Genomic DNA, 22,561 nt, shown 5'->3' on the forward strand with positions numbered 1-22,561 from the left:
CGCTAAACCTTTCTGCTCTGTCTGCGTGGGTTCGAATCCCACCTCCGTCGAAGTTTTACTGCTGCTCTGGGTTCTCCATCAGCAGATAAACGATATAGGGGAGGCCGGGACGAGACCAGCCCCCCACACTGGTGCCCCAGACAGCTCCCGGGTAACAGACAAGCAGCCACCCTTCCCAATCCCTTCCCCTTCGAGAGCATCTCTCAGCATGAGCTTTTACAGAGGAATGAGACCACCTTTCAAGCCACTAAAAATTTTATTAGGTGCAAAACACAATTTACAGCAAATAGTATAAGCCATGCTCCCAAAGCTCTGTGGGATTTTGACAGCTGAATTTCATGTAAACTGAGAACATCCAAAGCAGGGCACATGCTTCCCTTCACATGGAACCAGTTAAACAACAAAACTAAGCCCGACCAAAGCACTTGGAGCAGGAACAGCCTTAAAGCACACCCTTTCCAATTTAAATTTATTTCAACTTAGCATTAAGCTACTATTGCTATTTTGGGTTTAAGATAAATACTACAAATGAAACAGTATTTAAAAAAACTGTAAAATTACTTTTTTGGAAGGCAGTTGACACTTTCAGACTACTGAGGATTACAACCTGGGCTGGGCAGGCAAGATAATCAATTTAGTGCAGTAATTTATATTCAACCTGGCAGAAGGCTCTGTCTGAGAAAAATTGGCTGATTTTGTAAGAAAAAGAAAAAGATGAACTGTAGAGGAGTACTGCAGACATGAAGTACATTTTCAAATTATTTACTGGGAATTAAACCAAAACCAAGAGCCTTCAACTTCCAAAGGTTTTTAAATGTTGGAGAATGCAGGCTATTTGCTCTTCCAAAAAAAAAAAAAAAAAGAAAGAGGAAAATTGTTTCTCCATAGCTGTTCACAGAAGACTGAAGGAAGTATCCTGTTTTCCAGCATGACAAGGAATCTGTGGAATAAGCACCTCAGGTATTTTTAATAAAATAGAACTTGGGCCCAGAACAACAAAAATCCTTCTGAATTTGCACTGAGCAACAAGAAGTACAAAAATCATGGCCAAGTGCTGCTCCAACTTGAGAATTAGTGTTTTGACATTCCTGGAAAGACAATAGGAATTTCAAACCACAGTGCTGCTGCAAGGCAGTTCCTGCATGAAGGAAGCACAGACTGACATAACATTTCAGGGACTGTGGCTATGGACAGCAATTGCTCCAACGTATCCAGGGGCCTGTGCTACCCTACACCTGAACCTGATGAAGCTGTGTTTACCCACAATGAGAGCTGGGAGAAAGAAAAACCACCACTGTCATTTAAGGCCTTCCAAGAAAAAGCATTTGACTCGTCTCTGTGCCTGTGGAGCAGAAAAGGAGGGAGTCCCAGACCATCCATGACTTGCTCACCTTGTGCCCTGCAGCCATGTGAGAAGGGCCCAGGCCCCATGGCTGCTCCATGTTTTCATCCCAGGAGAACACCTGCTTGTTCTGGAACATGCTCAGGAGTGCATCTATTCAATCACCTAGACCTGGACTTCTTTCCTGAGTCTTCATGTCTCAGCTTGGCTCAAATGTCCACCATGTCCACCAGAGCAGAGATGTGGAGCTCAGAGGCAGCCTCGGCCTCCTTGGTGGCTCTGAGGAGCTGCTGCAGGTGTTTGAGTCTGTCCGACAGCGTAGAGCTTTGCTCCAGCTCCAGAACCTCATGTCCCTCCTGACTCACAGTCTGGGCAGAAGGAAATGAGATAAAACTGAGACTTTCTCCCAAGGTAATTCCCACTACAGGTTTTGTACCTCCTGCACTCCTCAGAGCTTTAGTTTTGCTCAGAACTGCCTTCTCTTACCTCTTGAGCAGCTGACATGGAACTCTTCACCAAGGGGCAGGTGGCAGCAGGGGTGGAGAGCAGAGACTGAGGGAGGTAGAGAGGAAGACCCAGGAGATCCCCAAGGGGCTCCATATCCTCAGCTAGATATTGGTGTAGCTGCTCTTCAAACCTGGATGGGAAGGGCAAGAGCACCAGTCAGATGGCAGCCTGGCTTTGTCCCTGCAACCAGTGTATTACACTAAGAGGTTTTTGGATTCAGAAGTATCTGATCTCCACAGCAATATTCAAAACATTCTGATGTGCCCCACTGCAGCTATCAAAATCCATCACAGAGGACTGTGGTATCACAGAGAGGAGCCACACAGACTGAAGAGACTCAACTTACGGGAATGCAGAAGAGACAAAAACCTCTTGGACCAACCTCAAAAGCTTTAGTTCTTCATCTTTGTCATCTGCATTGCTACAAACTGACATCCCAGAGAAGACTTTATAGACATTTGTGACACTGGGGGACACACTGTACACACTGTACTGCTTCAGTTCTGGTGGTGTGACTGACCCACAGAGTTTCCAACCATTCCTAAGAACTCCAAGAATTTCTACCATCCTGGACTGTTCCCCTGTTGCAAGAAGGAAATAGTAGGGAACTGCCCTGATGAGCTTGATGAAATCAGATGGAACTCAAGACAGTCAGGGCTCTTTTCTAGCACAGTTTAACTTCCTATTCCATACCAGTAACAAATTGTTTACAACCCTGGGCTGAAGCTGCAAGGAAAAGATGCTGCTCTAGGAACTTACCTCTTGTTTTCTACTTTTTCCAGTTGCAACTGTGCCAACAAACGCTCCTGGGCCAAGGATGCGTCTCTGAATTCATCTCTGCTTGGAATGCTCACTTCCTGACCTGGCAGCATGCTCATGCCAGAGCCATACTGACCTGGCACCATGGAGATACTGTAGGGCTTCTTAGAAGAACTGGGAGATTTTATCTTTGATCTGAAGAAGGGAGGAAAAAAACAATAAACAAAATCATATGAATTGGTTTAAGTGTGTTGATTTTTCCCTCTTAGCTTGAAGCTTGGAAATAGCAGGGAGTGAGAAGTGATAATTTTGACAAATAATGCCCTTGTGCCAGCAACCAACACAGCACATCCTGTGCATGGGATTAGAGAGGAACTAATCTGACAGGAGCACAGGATTCACCCCAAACATCACCCACTACACAGCACAGCTGCAGCTAAGCTGCCAAGAGGAAGCTCTTCCCTAGCCATGTTCACATGGGCTTCCATATGAACATGGCTAGGGAAGTGAGCTAGACTTGTCATCTCAAACACTTTAATACCACACAGCTCTAAGGCATCCTTCCCCCTCAACCTATCATTTTCTCAGACTCACATTGTTTTCCCGACATGCTCTGCACAACTCCAAAGCCTCAGCAGCAGGTTTTTTTTTTTTTTTTTTTTTGGCAGAAGTTGATTTCTACACTTTGAGCACTCCCCAAGCAATCCATTTCTCTGAGAGCTGACTAACTCTGTACAAATAAAATCTACTTCCTACTCTGTTTCAGCACAGCCTTGTACATCATTTTAGGGAGATGTACACAAGCAGGTTCTGGGAGGATGCCAAATGCTACTTTTCAGCACCTCACCTCTCATGGCCTTGCCGGATCTCCTCCTGCGTCCGCAGCCTGGCTTGATCCCATGAGAAAGGGACGGTGTAGTTCTTTAGGTGCTCCTTGAAGAAGTACACGCGAATCTGACCATCTTTGCTTACAGCTTCTGTGAATAAACCCAAACCCAACGTTTATCATTTGCACAGGTTTTCTCCTTCAGAAGAAAAGCTCATTATTAAAAAGGCAATTTGGGGCAAGAGCAATTGTTCACTTTCAAATAGATTTCAGAGTCAGGGACAATCTTCTTTAGTCAACAGAAGTGATAATTAACTCAGCCTTCTCTCCCTGCTGACACAGCTTCTGAAAGATAACTCTTGGCCTTTGTTTGACTCAAACCCTCTCCCATTGGGAGGGCAGGGCTGAAAGACTCTAACCAGAGCCGCATTTGTATTCACAGGATCAAGTTAAGCCGTAACCAATACTAAATATATGCTCCAAAGGGAAGACGCATGCAGAACACAGCAAGACCCCAGCTGCTTCCCTGCTACATATCACTTGCTGCCATATGGAAAGGCACCACTGGCAATGTATTAAATACCATCACAAAAGAAGCATCATCCATGCCGCAGGAGGATACAACACCTGGAGCAACAGGCAGTTTGGGTGGTTTCCAGTCTCTCAGTTTATGATCAATACAGACTGCCAAGACACAATCCCAAGGGATCTCATCAACAGAAGGTCCATCTTCACCAGAGTTCCCAGCTGTTCTGGTTTTCCAGTTTTGGTAAGTTTTGCTCAGCAGATTCTCCACTTGAGACTGGATCAGTGGTTGAGTGTGGGAAGAACTTGCAATCTGAGAGACATACTGAAAAATCATGTGGCAAACAGGACGCCAAGGAGCTGTGGAACAAAAAAAAAAAAAGTAAATTTCAAGAATTTGTAACAGGACCAACATTGCACAGGCACATCTTGGAGAACAACATGCTGCCAAGAAGATATTGCAGTGTGAAGTACCTACCGCCTAAAGGAGGCAGATCTAAGTATGGGATCTGGAAGGACAGCACAGCCTTCTTCAGCCAAGCCAGGTGATCTGGCATATTCCACTGCAGGTGGGGCAACACCTTGTTACCCCCTGCTTCTGAAAACTCTGTGACAGGCCAAGACAAGTCACAAAAGTGCTCTGAGGATGCCACATCTGACAGGAATTGCAGGACACTGTTGTAGAGCTCTATGATGACCCCAGGCTCCTGGGATGCCAGCCCAGCTAAACGCCTTTCCTTCCAGTCGTGATAGAAACGCTTGCCAAATTCTCCATCAATCCCATCCTCAATGTACTCCTGAAGGGTCTGGCTGCAGAGCTCAAGGGAGGCAGGACACTGGGACATGAGCCAGCCCACAGCTGCAGAGACCTACAACACACAAAAGAGGGAGGGTTGGAAACTGTTCTGCAGTGATCGGGACACAGAGGATTCAACCCTAAGTTTAAATAACATTCTCCAAGAGAACATGCAGCAAAAGGCAAATAAATCAGGTATTGTCATACTTATATTTCCAACAATAATTCTCCAGCTAGGTGGCCACAAACTGAATTTCCACACAGCAAGCTCAAGAACAGACAAAGAAGAGGCTGTTCACATGAGGTACAGGTATGCAGTGGAATTCCCGGCTGCACGATGCTGGGGTTGTTGAAAACTTATCCAGGAAAAATTGGACAGATTCACAGAAATTAGTCCAGGGTGACTATATCATGTCAGATCATGGCAGTCCTTGAAGTGCGGACCAAAATTGTGAGGGTTTGTGGGTGAACATCACTCCAGGCTTGTCAGGGAGAGATCTGTATGATTGTATTCCTGTACAGAACACGGGAGGTAGAGGCATCTCAGATCCATCCACCAAGATGGGATAACTCTGGATGATCTCACAGCAGCCAGAACAGCTACAAAGGGTCTTCAGCATTTCAGGACTAAGAGCTTAAGGATAAAATGATTTACACCCACCACCAGCACTCCTCTGTTGAGCAGCAACATGGCAGGGCAGACAAGACGGGGTTTAGGTAATCCATGAATTTTGGTCTCAGTGCAGTTTTCAGTATTTTATTTTTTCGTTGTAGGAAATGCCACTGACCTCTGGTCAGTGAAAATAGAACAGTCAAAAATAACAGAAAATAATTCCTGCATCTTGCTATTCTTACCCTTCTGGTGCCTTCTAAGTCATTGACAGAGCCTGGGAGCTCTACAACAGTGTAGTCTGAAATAAGATGGGCTGAAATCAAGTCCTGGAGCATCAAACCTTAAAGAATAAGAAAACTCATCATGTACACAGAGTAAGAACACATGTCCCTGGGCCATATGCTCTGCATTACATTCACTGCATTGCTGCTCCCCTTCATCTCTGCCCACAGACTCTCAGGATCAAATACTGTGTGTGAAAGAAAACTGGAAGCCAAAACTGGTAAGCTCTTAAGGCCTCAAGATTTTTAGGAAAGCTCTGGGATGTGCTGTACCTCACAGCCTCTTGTTTTAACTGTAACTAAGAGGCTGCACTAGTCACAACGCTTCTACTTTGGGCAGCCCTAAACATTCATTGTTTCAAGACACAAAAACAATTACATACCATCTTCTACTTCTTTCTCCACAGCCTCCTCTTTCTGACTGGGAACTAGAACCACCAAGGGAACTATGGGGTGGAAAGGTTTCGCCTGAAGCAGCTGTTTCAGCTGCAGCAAAGCTGAAAGCCAGTAAACATCATCTTCTGCAACATCTTCACTGCTAACTCGGGGGGGCAGGAGAAGAATGAGGCCACTGGTCCCAAGCAAGTCCTTTTGTGTCTCAGTCAAATCAAGCTCTGAGTCAGACAGCGCACCATGTGCCACCTAGATAGGCAACAAAGATGACAACAATAATGTAGCTAAAGAAAGTTATTTCCACAGCAAAATCTGCAGTTTATTGTCACTGCCATTCATCCTTTTCCAGGAACTCTACATAACCTAAGACAACAAGCTGTTGTCAGGCCAACATGGATACATCTGAGAGGTGAGCACAGAAGCATCCTTCAGCACTTGCTTTGGGACCATGAATTGATAATTCAGGTTCCACTACTACAGGTAATTCTCAGCTGATTGAAAACAAAGAAAAAACGCCATCTTTTTCAGACCTTTTCAATAACCCTATCCCTCTGTCTTAGGATGAAAATGCAAAATGTGGCTGGGTGTGTTTATTCTATTGCCATCTCTTAGACGTGGGATGTCAGCTTCTGTTAATTGGGCCACCTGTTAAAACCAGGCAGGGCAGTTTTCTTCATCTCTTCCACAAACCAATCCTCCCTCTGGGAAATATCTTTTGTAAATGGGCCATTGAGTGTCACTGCATGGCTCACAAAATTACATCATCCCCTCTGGAGACGCTCTGCCCAGGGGGAGGAGCCAAACATTCCCTTCCGGGATATACTCTTAGATTTGGAACATGACGGTCAGGCTTTTCCCACTGGATTCCCAGAGGAGCAGCTTTCTTCTCCACTGGATTCCCAGAGGAAGACCAGGCCCGTCTACACCACTACTGAACCTTCAGAGGAAAACTTCACCCTTCTACAGGATCACAGCTTCAACAGAACCACACCTGTCACTGCAGGAGGGCTGCAGCCACCATTTAATGGGACTGCTGCTCTCGGAACTCAGGACATCCCTCTGGGTGTCCAGAGTTGCTGGGACCCCTGCCAGGGGCCCAGAAACCCTGGCACAGAGCCCAGAACACCTGTGGGTTTGATTATGACCCATGGAGCAAATTACCAGCCTTGTATGAAGACCAGCAAGCTGCAGCAGTTTAAGTAGCATAATAGTGAAATTATCACAGGATGAAAAAATAGATTTTTGGGGTTTCTAGAATGGGGGTTTCGGGGGCAAGATGGAGGGATTTGGGTGTGTACAGCCTTTCTCCTTCTTCTTCTCTGCCTCCATCTTCTGCTCTGATGTTGGCACTATTATATTGGTTTTGAGTAGAAGCTCACTGTCTAACATAGGTGATAGGTATTGGAAAGTAATTGTAAACATTGTATATGTAGTTTTTAGTATAAAGAGATAACACTGCTCCAGGGGCAGGCAGGGTGCCTGGAACTGTCCAGCTGGATGGACCTCAGCAGGGCAGAAGAAAAATTTTTATAGATAAGACACAATAAACAACCTTGAGACCGAGAACTGAAGAACTCCGGCTCATTCTTTGAGCATGCAAGCTGAGACTTTACACATATCTCGGTGTGGCAGCAACTTGGACCCTAGAGATGCTGCCACAACCCTGACCCACAGGGAGTCAGGTCATATTCTGAGTCAGTGTTGTTTTGTATTACTGCATTTTTATTTTTATATTTTCTTTTACTTTTTCCTAATAAATAACTGTTATTCCTACTTCCATATCTTTGCCCGAGAGCCTCTTAACTCCAAAATTATATTAATTCAGAGAGAGGGGGTTTGCATTTTCTGTTTCAAGGGAGGGTCCTGCCTTCCTTAGCGGACACCTGCCTTTTCAAACCAAGACACCCTCCCAGTATCATCTCCCTCCATCTGACAGGACACCACATCCACTGGAAAAGAGCCCACCCTGCTTTTATGGCCTCTTAGATATCATGAAATTGTTCTCCTTTATACACCTACCTTTATACACACACTGACTTTAATGCTTCTGGTCCCCTGCATGCCAGGAGAACTAAATAATGTCAGTGTTTGAATTTTGCCTTCTGTATGTGAAGCATTTTTCTCACAGTTTCTGTGTCCCATAAACTTGGCTTTCAGCCAATCCACCAGTATCCTAGCAAACAAAAAATAGGGCTTTGGGGAGTTTTGTTGTTGAAACTGGCACTTTAGGGTTTTAGTATCAGCACCTCTAAGATACCACAATCTATCATAATTCTATAAATTTAGGTTATGATAAATAGACCTAATAAATAGCTATAAATTTTAATGAAATTATCTATCACAGTTTTGTTCTCAATATGAACAAAAGGAATTAAACAATGTTAAAAAATTCAGATCATTGTAATAAATTACAGCTATATTGTTTAGAGTACTCTAGAGGGGAAAAAAACCCCTGGAAATCTGACATGGTACAGACAAAATTACATCAAGGACTGTATACTACTAATCTTCTTCTACCTAAATAAAAGAAGTCTGCCCTGTTTGAGAAAGGGTCCCAGCAACCACCTCTTCAACATACCTATTGGGATCATCCTTGGAATATTCATCATCACTGGGCAAAACCAAGAGCGCCTTCCAAAAAACCTGTTCTTGTTGAACTGGAATATGTTCCGTGATTAATGAGACAAGATCCAGGGGGGTCCAAGCTAAATCACTTAGAGAGAGACAAAAGAACTGGTGAAAAGATCCACCCCAGGGCTCTTTCCCAGCTGAGGAATGTCTGTCTTGCACTGAACAAGTTACAATACTGTAGGGTATTGACCAGTTAATTCTTTGGATCTGTTCCTCATCCTTCAAGAACTGCAGCTGCTAAACCTGACACATGAGCCTTACTCTGGGGATTTCAGGAGCACGTGTGTACTGCTTCACTTCCACACTGATCCAACACACACCCAAGGCCACTGGAGAGCATGAGGAGCCATGGGAAGCCAGACCTTCTGCTGCAGTTCAAATATCTCAATCAATATTTCCCAACCAGAATCCAGGTCACTAATAGCTCATTTACTCCTTTACCCCCACAGCCTATCACAGGCCCCATCCCATCCAGGTACAAAGTCAAACACCATAATACCCATCAGATCCTTAAAATTACACCCAGGAGGATCATCTGACCCAACACCTTCATTAATTTAGTGGAAGGTATCCTTGCCCATGGCAGGGAGATGGAATGGACAAAATGATCTTTAAGGTGCTTTCCAACCCAAACCATCCTATGATTCCATGACCCTTCCAGTTCTCCTTATTCCAAAATACCCCCAAATGCAAGGCTGCAAGCAGACATTCGGGCATGGTTAGCCGTACCTTCGGGCCACTTCTGGTATGTCTGGCACATCTGCTACAGCTTGCTTCTAAAGAAAACAAGAACCAAACCCCAGCCTACCTTACCAACTGCTGGTAGAAGTGCTGAATTTTCATTTCATGCACTGTCTTGTTTCTCAGCAAGTTCAATCTGGAAATAAAATATTCTTGGCTGTATCAACACATACTTTAAACAAATCTAAGAACACTGAGGACTGAGAAATATTACAGAGGCCTCAGAATGTTGCTGTTAACAGAAGAATTTATTCAGATTTTCAGTCTTGGTCATGACATTTATGGAGAAAGTATTTTGGAAGCTATTTAAGAATAAACAGTTCTGAAAACCCACTACAACATTCACAGCGAAAGAATTTTTGGTAATTTATCTTCCAAAAATCAACCAGATTTCCTACTGATCCCACTTGAAGTATCCCTTACCTCGTGCAAGAGATTCCTAGCTTTCCTCCATTCCCCAGGTTTACAAATCTCTTGCACAAGTTCTCCATGGCTATAGGCCACTCTGCACTGGGGGACAGTGCTTTCAGTTGATGTTTGGAATCCAAGCCACAGGGAGCAGCTGGAAATGCCCTCATCTGACGTTTCAACTTTGTCCGAGCTATCACTGCTTCCCTCCACCTTTGGAAAAGAACAGATAAATAGGTCACGTTTATTAATTCCTCTGCAAACCTTTGTCACCAGATATTTGTAAAATGAACACTACAACAACTACAACACACTGAGCATATGGGCAGGAAAACCAGTGAACAGCAGAAACAATACAAGGATAAATTACTACAAGTTTCTAGACAGAATGAAGCTGGAATCTTCTACCAAGCTCATTACCTGAGCACAACAAAGGATCATCACAAAGATGTGATCCTTTCCCCACATACAGTAATTTAGCAGAGGCTGGTACTAATACTGTAAGGTCTACCCTTACCAAGGAGATAAGACAGAAAAAACTGTCTCAGAAAGAACACAACCAGACAGTGGTAGTTCCATCTCTGTTAACTGCTCCATGCCAATGCTCCCAAGTGAAGCAGCCATGTCCCAGGGTGGTAACTCACCGTTTTAAGTATTTGCAGAAACACTGGAGCTCCTGAAGAGTTTCCTTGGCAATCTGGAAAATCTCATCCTCCAGAAAGAGCTCCATGAGTTGGCCACACACTTCTTCTGAACACCGGGCAATCCGGGCTTGCCGGTCTCTTTCTAAGGCGCATCTGGTTCCAAATTAAACAAACCAAGACTGCTAAGGTGAAGACCTCCAGCAAATGCCAATTCAGTGGGCTGAGATGCAAACAGCGAAGTCCATGACATTTAGGAAACCCTTGGGAAAGCAAACTACAGCATGCAGCACATTGTACACACCTTAACTCATTGACTGAAGCTTCTTTAATACTCTCCTTTATTACTTCTTCCATTAATTCCATACCTAGCAACTGGCTCAACTGCTTTATTAACTCTTCTCTTTCCTGCTTTTGCCTGGAAGGACAAAGAAAAAATTTACATTGACAAACCTGCTGCTTAGTTACACAAGCACTACATGCAGTGTCAAATAGCTAATTTGCCTAAAAATATTTCCCACTATCTGGTTTCTAAATAAGCAGCTTTGCATGGAGCCAGGTTTCCCTTAAAAACACCTTAAGCAACCTGATCTAGTGAGTGGCATCCCTGCCCATGGCTGGGGCTTGGAACTAGATGATCCTTACGGTCCTTTCCAAACCAAACTACTCTAGGATTCTATTTATTCTTACCCCAATAAGCTACAAACAAGTGGCTCACTCAGATGGAAAAGTTCCAGCATACAGCAAATGCATGTCGCTCTCTGGAAGTTATGGATAAATAAAAGTTGCTAAACTTCCCACCCACCATTTTCACCATGGCTCTGACGAACCAAAATGCTAACCAGCAAATCACCCGAGAATGCAGAGGGGAGCCCTTCCTGTACAATCCCAGGGAAGTTCAAGGTGAGACTGTTCTGCCACATGGCAGAAAGACACGGGCCTTGAGCAGAGGCACAAGGACCCAGGCTAGCACCAGCTATCCTTACATTCTCTAGGGTCTACCCAGCCCACTGTGCCCCACAGCGAAAGCAGTGCCTCACCTCTCCTCCTCCACTCTGCGCCGTTCCTCCTGAACACGCCACCTTTCCACACTGAGCATGTTTCCAGCCACTTCTCTGAGGATCTCCCCCATCACCTCAGTCACAAGTTCCTCAACGGTGGCCTCTGAGGCACTGTGCAGAAACAGCAAATCTCTTCTCAAAGCCAGAATTGTTTCATTCAAAGCCCCAGGTCTACACTTTTCTCAGCCACACCTTGCTCTCTGTGGTGGGCTGACTCCAGCCATTAGCCAAACACACACACACTGATACTGGCTCACTCCCTCCCCGCACTGGGACAGGGAAGAAAGTAGGAAGAAAAAAGGAAAACTCACGGATGGAAATAAATACACACTGTAATACAGAAAGGCAAAACACCCACTCCCCCATCAAGTAAAGTAAAAGCAGCCAGTCATCACTTCCCATGGGAAGAGCAATATCGAGACAGTACCCAATCAATGTCCACCCTGAAAGCCACAAATCTCCAACTTCTTCTTCTAACCCAGTTTTACTGCTGACCATGACATCACAGGGAATGTACTTTAGTCAGCCTGGGTCAGCTATCCCATTCAGACAGTGCTGGAACAACAACTGTTTGGGTCACATCCCACATCTATGACTCTACTAACTGCCCTGGAGAGGAAATTTATCAGAAGCAGAGAAGCAGCCAGATCTGGACTTGCTCCTCTTGTCCCCCTTTGGGCACCTTCCCTTCCATGACAGAAGTTTCTAACCAGGCAAAGCTTCCAGAGGTTTGGGTCAGCCTTCCCTTAAGGCTAGAGCTGGGATGTGGCAGACATCTGAAGAAAGGTCTGCTTTCCCTTCCACTGCATCAGTAACACAGTCTCCATCACAGACCTGGCAGTGCTTAATTTTACCATCTTCACACAAGATGCTGCTGTGGCAAGGGACAACTGTGGTGACAGACTCCAGGAGAACCTGCAAGAAATGCTCTTTACCAGATAGCAGCAGTCACATAAGCTGCTCCTGCTCTGCCCACTTCTCTGCACTCTCCTTTGAGGACATCACGCACAAGCCCATCCACCACTTCGGCAACGTCCTGCAACACAGCAGAAGAAGCAGCTGAAACAAGGTGTAGTCCTTCTCAGGAGTAAACTGGGAGTAAGGCTCTCCAGCCTTCCTTAACTGACTGTAATTTACAGCAGCATCTGTATTTCTGCTTACAAACTGAGACAACTTAATCAAACACAACAGCCTGCAAACTTCAGTCTATTTAGACTATCTAAAAGGTTAGTAACAGCACAGAAACAAAAGCAGATTTTTGTACTAAATATGGCAAATCAATTCAGGAAACCATAACTGAGGAGCAACTCTTATTTTCTTACCTTAGACTTCCATTCTAGCTGATTTATTTCCAAATTATCAGGTCTACCCTTCACTGAAATTTGCCTTTATTTAGGTGGAATATGACAACTGTACTGTACAAAGCAATGAGACACTCTGAGAGACTGGTTCAGCATCAGCATACAAAAACTTGTGTAGGAGGGAGAAAAACAGCACAGGTAGACGGGGTACACATTCAAGACCCAGCATTAATAGTTATGTACCCACAGCAAGAAACTTTTGTCATGTCTCATTTGACATACATGCATGTTCCAGAAAAATGAAATACCCTAAGAACTTGGTTACCTTTTGTTATATTTCACAGATCTTTCCCAAATATTTCCTGATGGGTTTAGATTTCCCTACCTCATCTGAGTAACCAGGCTGAGGCTTTGAAGGGGGAGGCTCAGGCTGTGCTGCAGGCTGGGAGATGGATTGTGCAGAGGGCAAGACTGGCACCAGCTGACAAGGCAACAGCAAGGGCAGAAGATGAGATGGGGACTGGACTCTCATTGCTGTGGCCTCTAAATCCACACCTCTACTTTCCACTCTTCCTTCTTGGGAGGGAAAAGGAGAAAAATTAAGGAAACCAGATCAATCACAAACAGAAGCAAATTTTATCTTCAAAAAACTGGCTTGTCTGATAAAACTCAGCAGGTCATAAAATAAACCCATAAGAGCAGTTTGTTGCCTTAAAGTTATATCATAGAGATAATTTACATTTAAAAATATTTTATACAAAACATTTAAACATTTAATTGCACATTACCCTCATTAACAAGCACATGTATTTCCAACAAAACAACTGTTTTAAGTCAAGCACACCTGGCACCTACACACACTATCTGTACTTTCAGCAAGGACAGAAAAGCACACATTCAGCTAACCTGAAAACTGACATGTTTATACACCCAGAGGCAACAAACACCCGCAAATAAAAAACATCCAAACTGCAAAGGGAAGTTGGTTTTCCGAAGTAGTCAAGCATTTGTTATTTCACTTATGTTGGCAAAATTTGGCTCAGCAGAGAATTTTCTGAATTGGGAAACACATTAATCAGGATGTTCTTGGCTTTTACAGATACATAAATACACCTCAGCAACCTAGTCTAGTTGAAGGTGCCCCTGCCATGTTGGGTATTGGAACCTCATGAGCTTCAAGGTCCCTTCCAACTCAAACCATTCTGTAATTCTCTTGCAATTTAAATTCTACTCCTTTCACTACATCTAAATTATCATGCAGTTTCAATCTCTGAGCCACAAACAGCTTCTGCCTTGACAGTGTAATCTGAGCAGTACCTAAAATGCAGGTTTGCTCTCACCTGTTGCTTCCACACTGTGCTTTTGACTACTGCCAGCCTGATCCACAGAGGTGCTTCCACCAATGTATTTGTTCTGCCCGTTGAAGCTGGACACAGGCACATGGTGGCACACTGGGGGCAAGGGCCCCCCATTCACAACCTCTCCAACAGAGACAGTGAGCTTTTGGCTGACAAACAGTGATTTCCGTGGCTTGGGTAATCCATCTGGCTCCAGGAAAGCTGAGCGATTCAGCTCCACGTAACCACTGGGGAAAAACAAAAGCAACAACCAGACATACGTCCACAAAGCTCCAGTAACCTACAGGCTTTCAATTCTGAAACTAATTGGTTTGAAACAGAATGTTGACAAGAATAGATGACTAACTGGCATCCTCAAGGGTTTTTTTTCCTTTCCCAGCCTCTCAAAATTCCGATTTTGGATGAACACACCTTACAATGCATGGATTTTCATGGCAGACACTTATCTGTGAACTGCTGTCCTCCAACATCCTCTAACAGCTGGTTTGCACTCTTCAGCTTCATCCCACTCTACAGGCATCACTATAATGCCAGTTTCCCATGAAGCAGAACTGTGTCCTTATCTCCTACGGAGACCCATCTCCTGCTCTTGGCCCATTCTTTCTCTGATTCCAACCTTCAGGAGCAGCTCCCCCCCATTACCCCCTTTGCTTGACATCAGGCTAACCCCCCCAGGCATCACTTTCCTCACACTTACCCATCTGATACACTCAGGCCATAATAACTTATAAAATCAGTTGCCTCCTCGCAGTCTTTGAACAGCAGCATGCGGACAAGGTGGTCCAAGGGGAACGCTGTACTTCTCTGGGTGCTCACAGTGTAGGCAATATTGAGGGATTTGAGACCATCCTTACGAATCTGGGGGAAAAGAAAAAGCCGCATAACTACTAGGACAGAACCCAAAATAAACTATAAAGTGTACAATAAATGTGATAATCACGTTTAAATGCACCAATACTTTGTCATCAAGTATCCACACAAACAATTATTTAGAATTGCAACTTTCTTTTAAAATCCTATGCACTTGCTTTCTAGTTTCTGTTTCTCTTTCATGATACTTGTTTTGAGCACATCACTTTGTGATTCTTCTGCAGAAAAAACCTTGCAAGGTCTTCTGAAAGTGCAGACTCATATTTCTTTGCAGGACTCTCAGGCCTGCTTCTCTGCTTCCCAATTGTGTTTCAGGGAAATATTTATTTGTACACAATTACAAGAAAAAAAAAAGAGCATTTCAGTATTTGCCTTTCATATCACAGCAGAAAGGTCCTGATAAATTTTTTAACACTTCTAAAGAAGCAGTGACAATATTATCTTTATGGCTCAATATGTACTAAATTTTCTGCTGATTTTCCCCCAGATCCCAGACTGTCTTACTTATTAAATAATTTTTAAAATATCTGTTTTTTCCTTACCTGGTTGAAATAACAGTGTAAGAGGCAGGCATTCAGATAGGAAGCTGCCTGCACAAGCTTGAAAAACCTCACAAAATTGTTGCTGTTTAATGCAGCAAAAGCTTGAACTGCAAATCTAACTTCCGGTGAGTTTCTAACCTCTGGATGAAATTGCTGAACTTCTCTGTGGAGATAAAAGACAGGGACAAAACTTTTGCTTCAATACCGAACAATCAACAGCAACTTGCAACAGCACAGAATTAAAATCAAGAGCATTACAATTTGTCTGGATTTAATTCTGAACACAATTCTTCCCAGAGGTAAAGAGAGAAAACAAATGATGCCTTGTTCTCACCTGAGAATATCACCCTTGTTGAGATTCAGCAAGACATTGTAACCTCGGAACTCTGCTTCACTCTTGCAGAAAATCCCCTTGTTAGCTAAGTCCTGATACATCTCCTTCAAGCTCTGCAGGCATTTAGTCATGTTCTCATTGTTAATTTTAGCATCAAAGGAGGACATGGGCTCTTCACACAAGTGGTGAGCACAGTGGATGTGAAAGCGAGTGCACTTCTCAATCAGAGACACCATCAGCGGGTTGCAGAGGTGTTGCTGGGTTATATCCTAACAGAATGAAAAAGAACACATTACATGTATTTTTAAACTAGTTGAAGAGTGCAGTCACCTGGCACTACCACTGGAAAACCCATTTCACTGTGCTTTGAGTCACTCTGCAATTCAAAACATTTCAAGAACTATTGCGTTTTGCTTCCTTTTTTTACAGCATGCTGGGATCTTTTGCTTTTTATCACTAAACACCTCTATCCACAGTGCTTACCTTTCTTATTCCACGAGTTCTGTTCCAGACAAAATCATACCATTCTCGGTAGTTTCCTTCTCCTTGATCCATAATATTTGTCACTAAATAGTCCATGGTCATGCTCAGTACCTCAGAGGGTCTCAGTTCATGGGGCAAAGGTTCCTCCTGATCTGCTGAAGACCTGCTATATTCCTTGATTGCTGCTGCATGATCCACCTGCAAGAGGTGAGGAAAAGAATAAAATCCTACGTACAACTTCCCAGCAGTAAAGAGGATTTCATCCCAGCTATGCCTTTAAGGAGTTGACTATTGAAGTGTTGACTTAGTCTCAAACTCATAACCTTTAAGACAATATATAGCTATAGATATTTACATATAATATGTAATTACAGCTTTAGAACTATAGTTCTAAATAACTGAATAAGAGACATGACAGAGTGAAAAAGCAAATCTTGTTTTCCAGAATTCAAAGGCAATAATTAAACAGCCTATTGAATTTTTGCACCAGAATTACTCTTGTAATCAGCTAAACAATACTGACAGCTCCAATGAGCATGAGACATACTGATATCCTGGGATTCTCATACCTTATCAGTGCCTAGAAGCAATTCAAAGATGCTAAGCTGGTTTCTTGTCTCCCTCATGTAACGCTCCTTTTCAGGACACATATCTGGGCAAGTGCCAACAACAGTTTTTGCTTTACCAAGATCAGTCCTTTTTATTCGAGCTAAAAAAAAACCCAAAGAAATAACTGAACAAACACTGAGCATCCCTTGGGTCTTCAGTTTTTTTTCTTCACAATAAGCTATTACCCCGATGTGCCAAAACAGCCCTGAGGATGCAAGACTGTACCCAAACTTTGTATAGTCACATATGGACAAGGATGGGGTTCTCCCCACTCTGAGGCCTGTGTTGCACATATTGCGAGTTTTGCTGAAAAGACTGAAGCTTTTAAAAAACATCCAATGTTTTTTGTCCTAAGGAACAGCAAATTCAAAATTCTACATTGAGTGGACAAGAAGTCCATCAATATTAAAAATAAGATCTTCAATTAGAAATAGGATCAGTTTCAAAACTGCAAGAACAGCATGGAAGGTGTTATAATCACCACTGTGAAACAAAGGGACATTTCTTGAAATAATTCTCAGCTGTGTAATAGTTTGAATTTGGAGAAATACTAGAGGTACTGGCACAAGTTGCTGAGAGAAGCTGTAATAGCCCCACGCCTGGAAGTCTTCAAGACCAGATTGGATGGGGCTTGGAGCAACCTGGGATAGTGGAAGGTGTCCCTCCCTATGCCAAGGGGGTGGGACTGGATGAGCTTTAGGGGCCCTCCTAACTCAAATAATTCTGTTATCTGTGGTTCTAAGAAATGCAGTTAAGGCTTTGGGTAACCTTCCTTAAAGAGACTGTAGAGATGCAGATCTCTCTATGTGCCCTCCTTCACAGAAGATGGACATTCCAGCCTTCCCTTTACACAAGACTTTGCATGTGCAGTAAGCAGAACAGATTTGTTTGTTTTACAAGATAAAAAAATACAGAAAATTATACTCTAAGAGAGTACTTTATAGACTGTTCCACATTAAACTCTCTTTTAAGCCATTTCCATAATATCACAACAGCTTTGCCACAAAACCCAAACACTTCTTTAGAGCAGAGAAGCAGATGACACACTCATTAACTAATGTTAATTACCTTGTCGCATGATTTTGTCCCTCTGGTCCAAGAGCCTATATCTCTCTTCAGATGTCTCAGCCACCAATCCCACCAGGCTACTGAGAGAGGACAGTGAAGCTCCCAAGCCCTCTGAGCTCTGCCCTTCAGAACTGGAATCAAACAGCTCTGCTTCAAACTGCAGTGCCTTTCGAAGGCCAGGCTTCTTTGCTGGAGAACTAAAGCAGAAGACTTTTCTATTAATAATAATACGTTAGCGCATGCCCTGGTCTTAATCAGTTCACTGCTCTTTAGGATGCCAGCATCTCTTTAGAAGAGTATTTTGTTCACAGGGAAACATGAACAATGTATGGATGTGCTGCGCTAACACCAGCCCCGGGTGTTAATCTGGTTAAATCCTCAGCACTGCCCTGACAACGCTGCCAAGAGTTCTGGCATTGTGGAGAAAGTCCTAATAGAAAAGAACTTACTGAAAGTGTCATAGAGGAGACAGAAATGGATGGGTCCTGTAGCATTTTGCAACACTAGGGCACAGCAATTTGTATTTTAAGTTAGGAACTGGCTTGCTGGAGACAAACCAAATTTTCTTTCTACAGCAACAGAGATTATTAAAAGATTTTACACGGCCAAGCACAAACATGCTTTTTAAATCAAGGAATACTGATTCCTTCATAACATATGACTAATTTTATAGTTATATGATTACACATATCAAATTACTTTTGTCAGACTAGACAAACCATTGAGATGTGACAAAGATGACAATCTTGCCACTTCTGTGACTGCCATGAACCAGGAAGACTGTTCACTTGCTGAAGTGAGACAATGATCCAAACTACTCCAAAAATGAGACCCTCATTCCACAGAGCTCTAATTGCCTCCAAAGAAAACTGCTTGCTTGAGAAGCTCATTGAATCATGACCACAAACAGTGTCATTATTGCTCAGTCCTAGCTGGGCTCAGCACTGTTTGTTCGCTTCCCTCATGCCTCATACTACAAGTGCTTTTACGAACAAAATCTTTTACTTTCACCAAAATAAAAGACCCTAATAAGCCCCTAGGAATGACAAAGTGTGAGAGCTGAGTACTTCTAATTCAGACAAATCAGAAAAGAAGGGAAGGAGCCTCCCTGAAGAGAATGGGACTATATTTGGCACACAGTGATCACCATTTTTTCTCCAAGCTCCCCATTTCCTGCCAGGTGGACTCCCAGAGGAGAGGACATACCTTCTCCCAGGCATGACACTGCTAGCAGAAGATCTTATTAAAGGTTTTCTAAGAGGGGAATGCTGATAGCTTTGCTCTTCACTGCTTTGCCTTCCTTCCTCTTCACCTGCTTTCTTCTCCTTGGATGAAAATTCCCTTTTTGCTGGACCTGAAATGACACATAAATATGAAACCCGGCACCTGCCAAGTAGTTTAAGCAACAACTTTTTCTTGACCCCATGGAGGTGGTGATGAAAACTAAGCCTCCCAGTTTTGTACATGCATGCAGAACTTCCACAACAATTTGCACTGGGAGCTATACCAAGTTTCTACCAATTGCTGTAAAGGTCATTGTTCTATAAAGAATTTTTCAAGACAATATCACTTAGCAATAATGGTAATTAGCAGTAAATGAAGTCTAATCCTCAAATGAATCACAGTTCTCTAAGGTTTGCAATATAATCCACAAGTCATAACTCCCTATGGGATACAAAATCCATTCCACCTGTGTAAATCACAATTCCAAGTGCTCCAACTGAAAGTATTTATTTCACATATCCAAGCTTAGACTCAGGTTGGCATGAATTAACACTTGCAGGAATGGAGAATTTCTTCTTCCAGAGACAATTTTTCCACCTGGATTTTTGCAGCTGCATTTCTTGAACCCTCCAAGAATAGTTATTTTGGAATGCTGCCACAGACATAAAACCGTGATAAAATTACACTGGCGAAGAGGCTAAAGCTGCTGCTTCAAGATGTTAATTTCGGGGAGACAACTCAGCAGCTATTTGTTTTCTGGAAGGCAAGGCTGTGGTTGGTCAAAGCTGAGGGGAAACATCCATGCGCTGGAAGCTGAAGTGCACCTACAGGCTAGGATCTCACAGGCACACACACTGCATTCATGGAGCTAAAGAAAGGGAAGCACTTGACATTATAAGTATTCCCCTGGGGACTGAACAATCTCCTCTTGCTGTAATACCAAACAGGGTCTGGAATCCAGGTTTCCCACTTTCAAACTCTGTAGGTTGTTTTCTTTTTTTTTGGTTCAAACAGTGTCTAACTACTGATGCACAGAACAGCAACCTCAGCAGACTCTGCAGAGATTCTCAGGACACTTTCCTTAGGTAGGTTCTCAGAACCTTTTCCTGCAAGCTAGATGTTCACATTCCATTCCATGATCTGAGGCAGACAGCAAGGCATTTCAGACTGGGTTTTCTTACACCCCCTAAGAACATCCTACTTCTGGATAGAAGCACAAAGATGACCATCACCATACTGCTACTGTGTATTGCATTAAGGATTCAACCATGATATCACCTACTAAGAGATAATTTAGGTATCATCTTCAGCACATCAAGGAAAAAAAGAGCAGCTGGCACGCTATTTATACATCTGGAAACACAGACTTACTTGTTTTCTTCTTTTGCCAAAATGTTACTATGTCTTTGTGCAACTCTTTTGCTTTTTTTCTGGCCAGAACTGCAGAGGCCTGAAAGGAAACAAAAGAAGAGCATGAAAACCTATTGGCACCACAACAACGAAACACACAGTGCAGTTTTTGCCAGAGAAACATTTACTGATCCCCAAAACATTCTGGTTGCTGCATTTTAACTTCACTTAAAACCTACATGCAATCAGCTGAATTGGTCTCCACAAGAAACTGTTGCTTTCAAACAAACAAGGGTGTAGTTTTCCTTACTGCTGGACCCACCCCAAGCACTCAGATTTAAGTCTTTCTTCATAGAATCAGAGACAGGATTGGGTTGGAAGGGACCATTCAGCTACACCCCTCCACCCCCCGCCTTGAGCAGAGACACCTTCCACTAGACCAGGCTGCTCTAAGCCTCATCCAACCTGACCTTGGACATTTCCTGGGATGGGGCAGCCACACCTTCTCTGAGCAACTTGTGCCAGGGCCTCATCACCTTCAAATAATTTCTTCCTAACATCTAACTCCTCTTTTAGCTTACACCGTTTCTTTCCCCTTGTCCTCTTCCAGCCTGTCCCTGTAAAAAGTTGCCTTCCCTCTTTATTGTAAGCCCCCTTTAGACACTAGAAGGGGCTCTAAGGTATCCCTGGAGACCTCTCCAGGCTGAAAACTTCCAAGAGTTCTGATACTCACATGATCAAAAAAGTGGAGAACAGCCATTTTTTTATTGCGCCTGGTCATGATTCGGCGAACTTTTGCGAACTGGCCGAAATGTTTTTCCAGCACAGTCCTGTCGTTGAGGTAGTCAGGGATGTTCTTGCACTGGACAGCCGTCAGCTCGGCGGCTGGCAGGACCCCCAGCCCCTCCGTGCTCTCGCTGCCGCGGCTCCGGCGGGCAGGGGCGGTGGGGGCCGCATCTGTGACGAGAAGGAACACAACAGTCAGCAAGCGGGGAGACAGCCGGGCGGCTGGGCTGCCCCCCACCAGACTCCCGCCCACCTTCCCGGGCGGGCTCCCGAGCCTCGGCTGGCGGCGGCTCCTCGGCGGGTCCCCGCTCGGCCTCGGGGCCGTCTCCGCGCTCCCGCTGCTCGCGGGCCTGGCTGCGCAGCAGATCCTCCAGCGTGCGGCCGAACAGGATCCCGCCGCGCGGCCGGCTCAGCATCACCGCCCGCTTCTCCGGCGGCGCCGCCGCCCGCCCGCCCGCCGCCGCCCGCCGCGGCGAGCGCTCCCGCTCCTCCTTCCGCTTCAGCCCCTTGGACGGCAGCTCCCCCGGATCCTCCGGCAGCACCCTCAAACCTCTCTCTTCCGGCCGCCCCAAAGCGGCGGGGGGACGTGAGAACGAGAAAGGCTCCCGCGCCACCGCCGCCTCGGGGCCCGTCTCTGACGGGAAGGCGAAGGACGACGAGAAACTAAAGGCGGCGGGGGCAGCCGGGCCCTTCTCCGCCTCGCCACCTGACAGCGGCTTGAAGGCGGCGGCGCTCTCGGGCGCCTTGAAGCGGAACTCGGGAGCGGCGAAGACACCGCCACCCAACGCTTCGCTGGAGGTCGGGAAGCCGCCCAGGCTGGTCGGCGGCCTGAAGCTGAATCCCGCGTTCCCCGCCGGGGCCGGAGCCTGGCCCAGCGCGTAGGGGGGCGCGAAGGTGGTGGTGGGCGCAAAGGGGAGGCCGGCGGGGCCGCCGCCCTGGCCGAACACGGCAGGCTGCCCAAAGCGCAGCGGCGGCGTGAAGGAAGGCGGGCTGCGGAAGGGGCCCCGCGCCGACATCGCTGCGGCGGCGGCGGCCTCGGCCCGCCGAACGAAGCGCGACCCGCATGCGCGGTGGGGAGCGGCCTTAGCCATGGGGCGGAGGACGGAGTGCAG

General features: G+C 44.9%; 1 protein-coding gene across 1 annotated transcript; it reads right to left on the bottom strand.

Moving 5' to 3' along the window:
- Positions 1-237: 237 nt before the first annotated feature.
- Positions 238-22,555, bottom strand: MCM3AP (minichromosome maintenance complex component 3 associated protein). The gene is made up of 28 exons (XM_050987544.1): positions 21,703-22,555; positions 21,397-21,620; positions 20,685-20,763; positions 19,296-19,443; positions 18,090-18,286; positions 16,982-17,121; positions 16,413-16,610; positions 15,930-16,198; positions 15,596-15,758; positions 14,881-15,041; positions 14,166-14,410; positions 13,211-13,401; positions 12,460-12,560; positions 11,504-11,635; positions 10,768-10,881; positions 10,467-10,619; positions 9,838-10,035; positions 9,482-9,550; positions 8,621-8,755; positions 8,062-8,215; positions 6,033-6,291; positions 5,611-5,708; positions 4,438-4,828; positions 4,062-4,319; positions 3,456-3,585; positions 2,609-2,803; positions 1,829-1,979; positions 238-1,710 (listed from the first exon to the last, which is right to left on the bottom strand). Exons 1-28 carry the CDS (start codon positions 22,538-22,540, stop codon positions 1,552-1,554), a joined length of 5,550 nt encoding a protein of 1,849 aa, XP_050843501.1. The 5' UTR covers positions 22,541-22,555; the 3' UTR covers positions 238-1,551.
- Positions 22,556-22,561: the final 6 nt, after the last annotated feature.

This window comes from Serinus canaria (assembly GCF_022539315.1).
Source record: "Serinus canaria isolate serCan28SL12 chromosome 7 unlocalized genomic scaffold, serCan2020 HiC_scaffold_29, whole genome shotgun sequence".
In the NCBI taxonomy this organism is placed as follows: Eukaryota; Metazoa; Chordata; class Aves; order Passeriformes; family Fringillidae; genus Serinus; species Serinus canaria.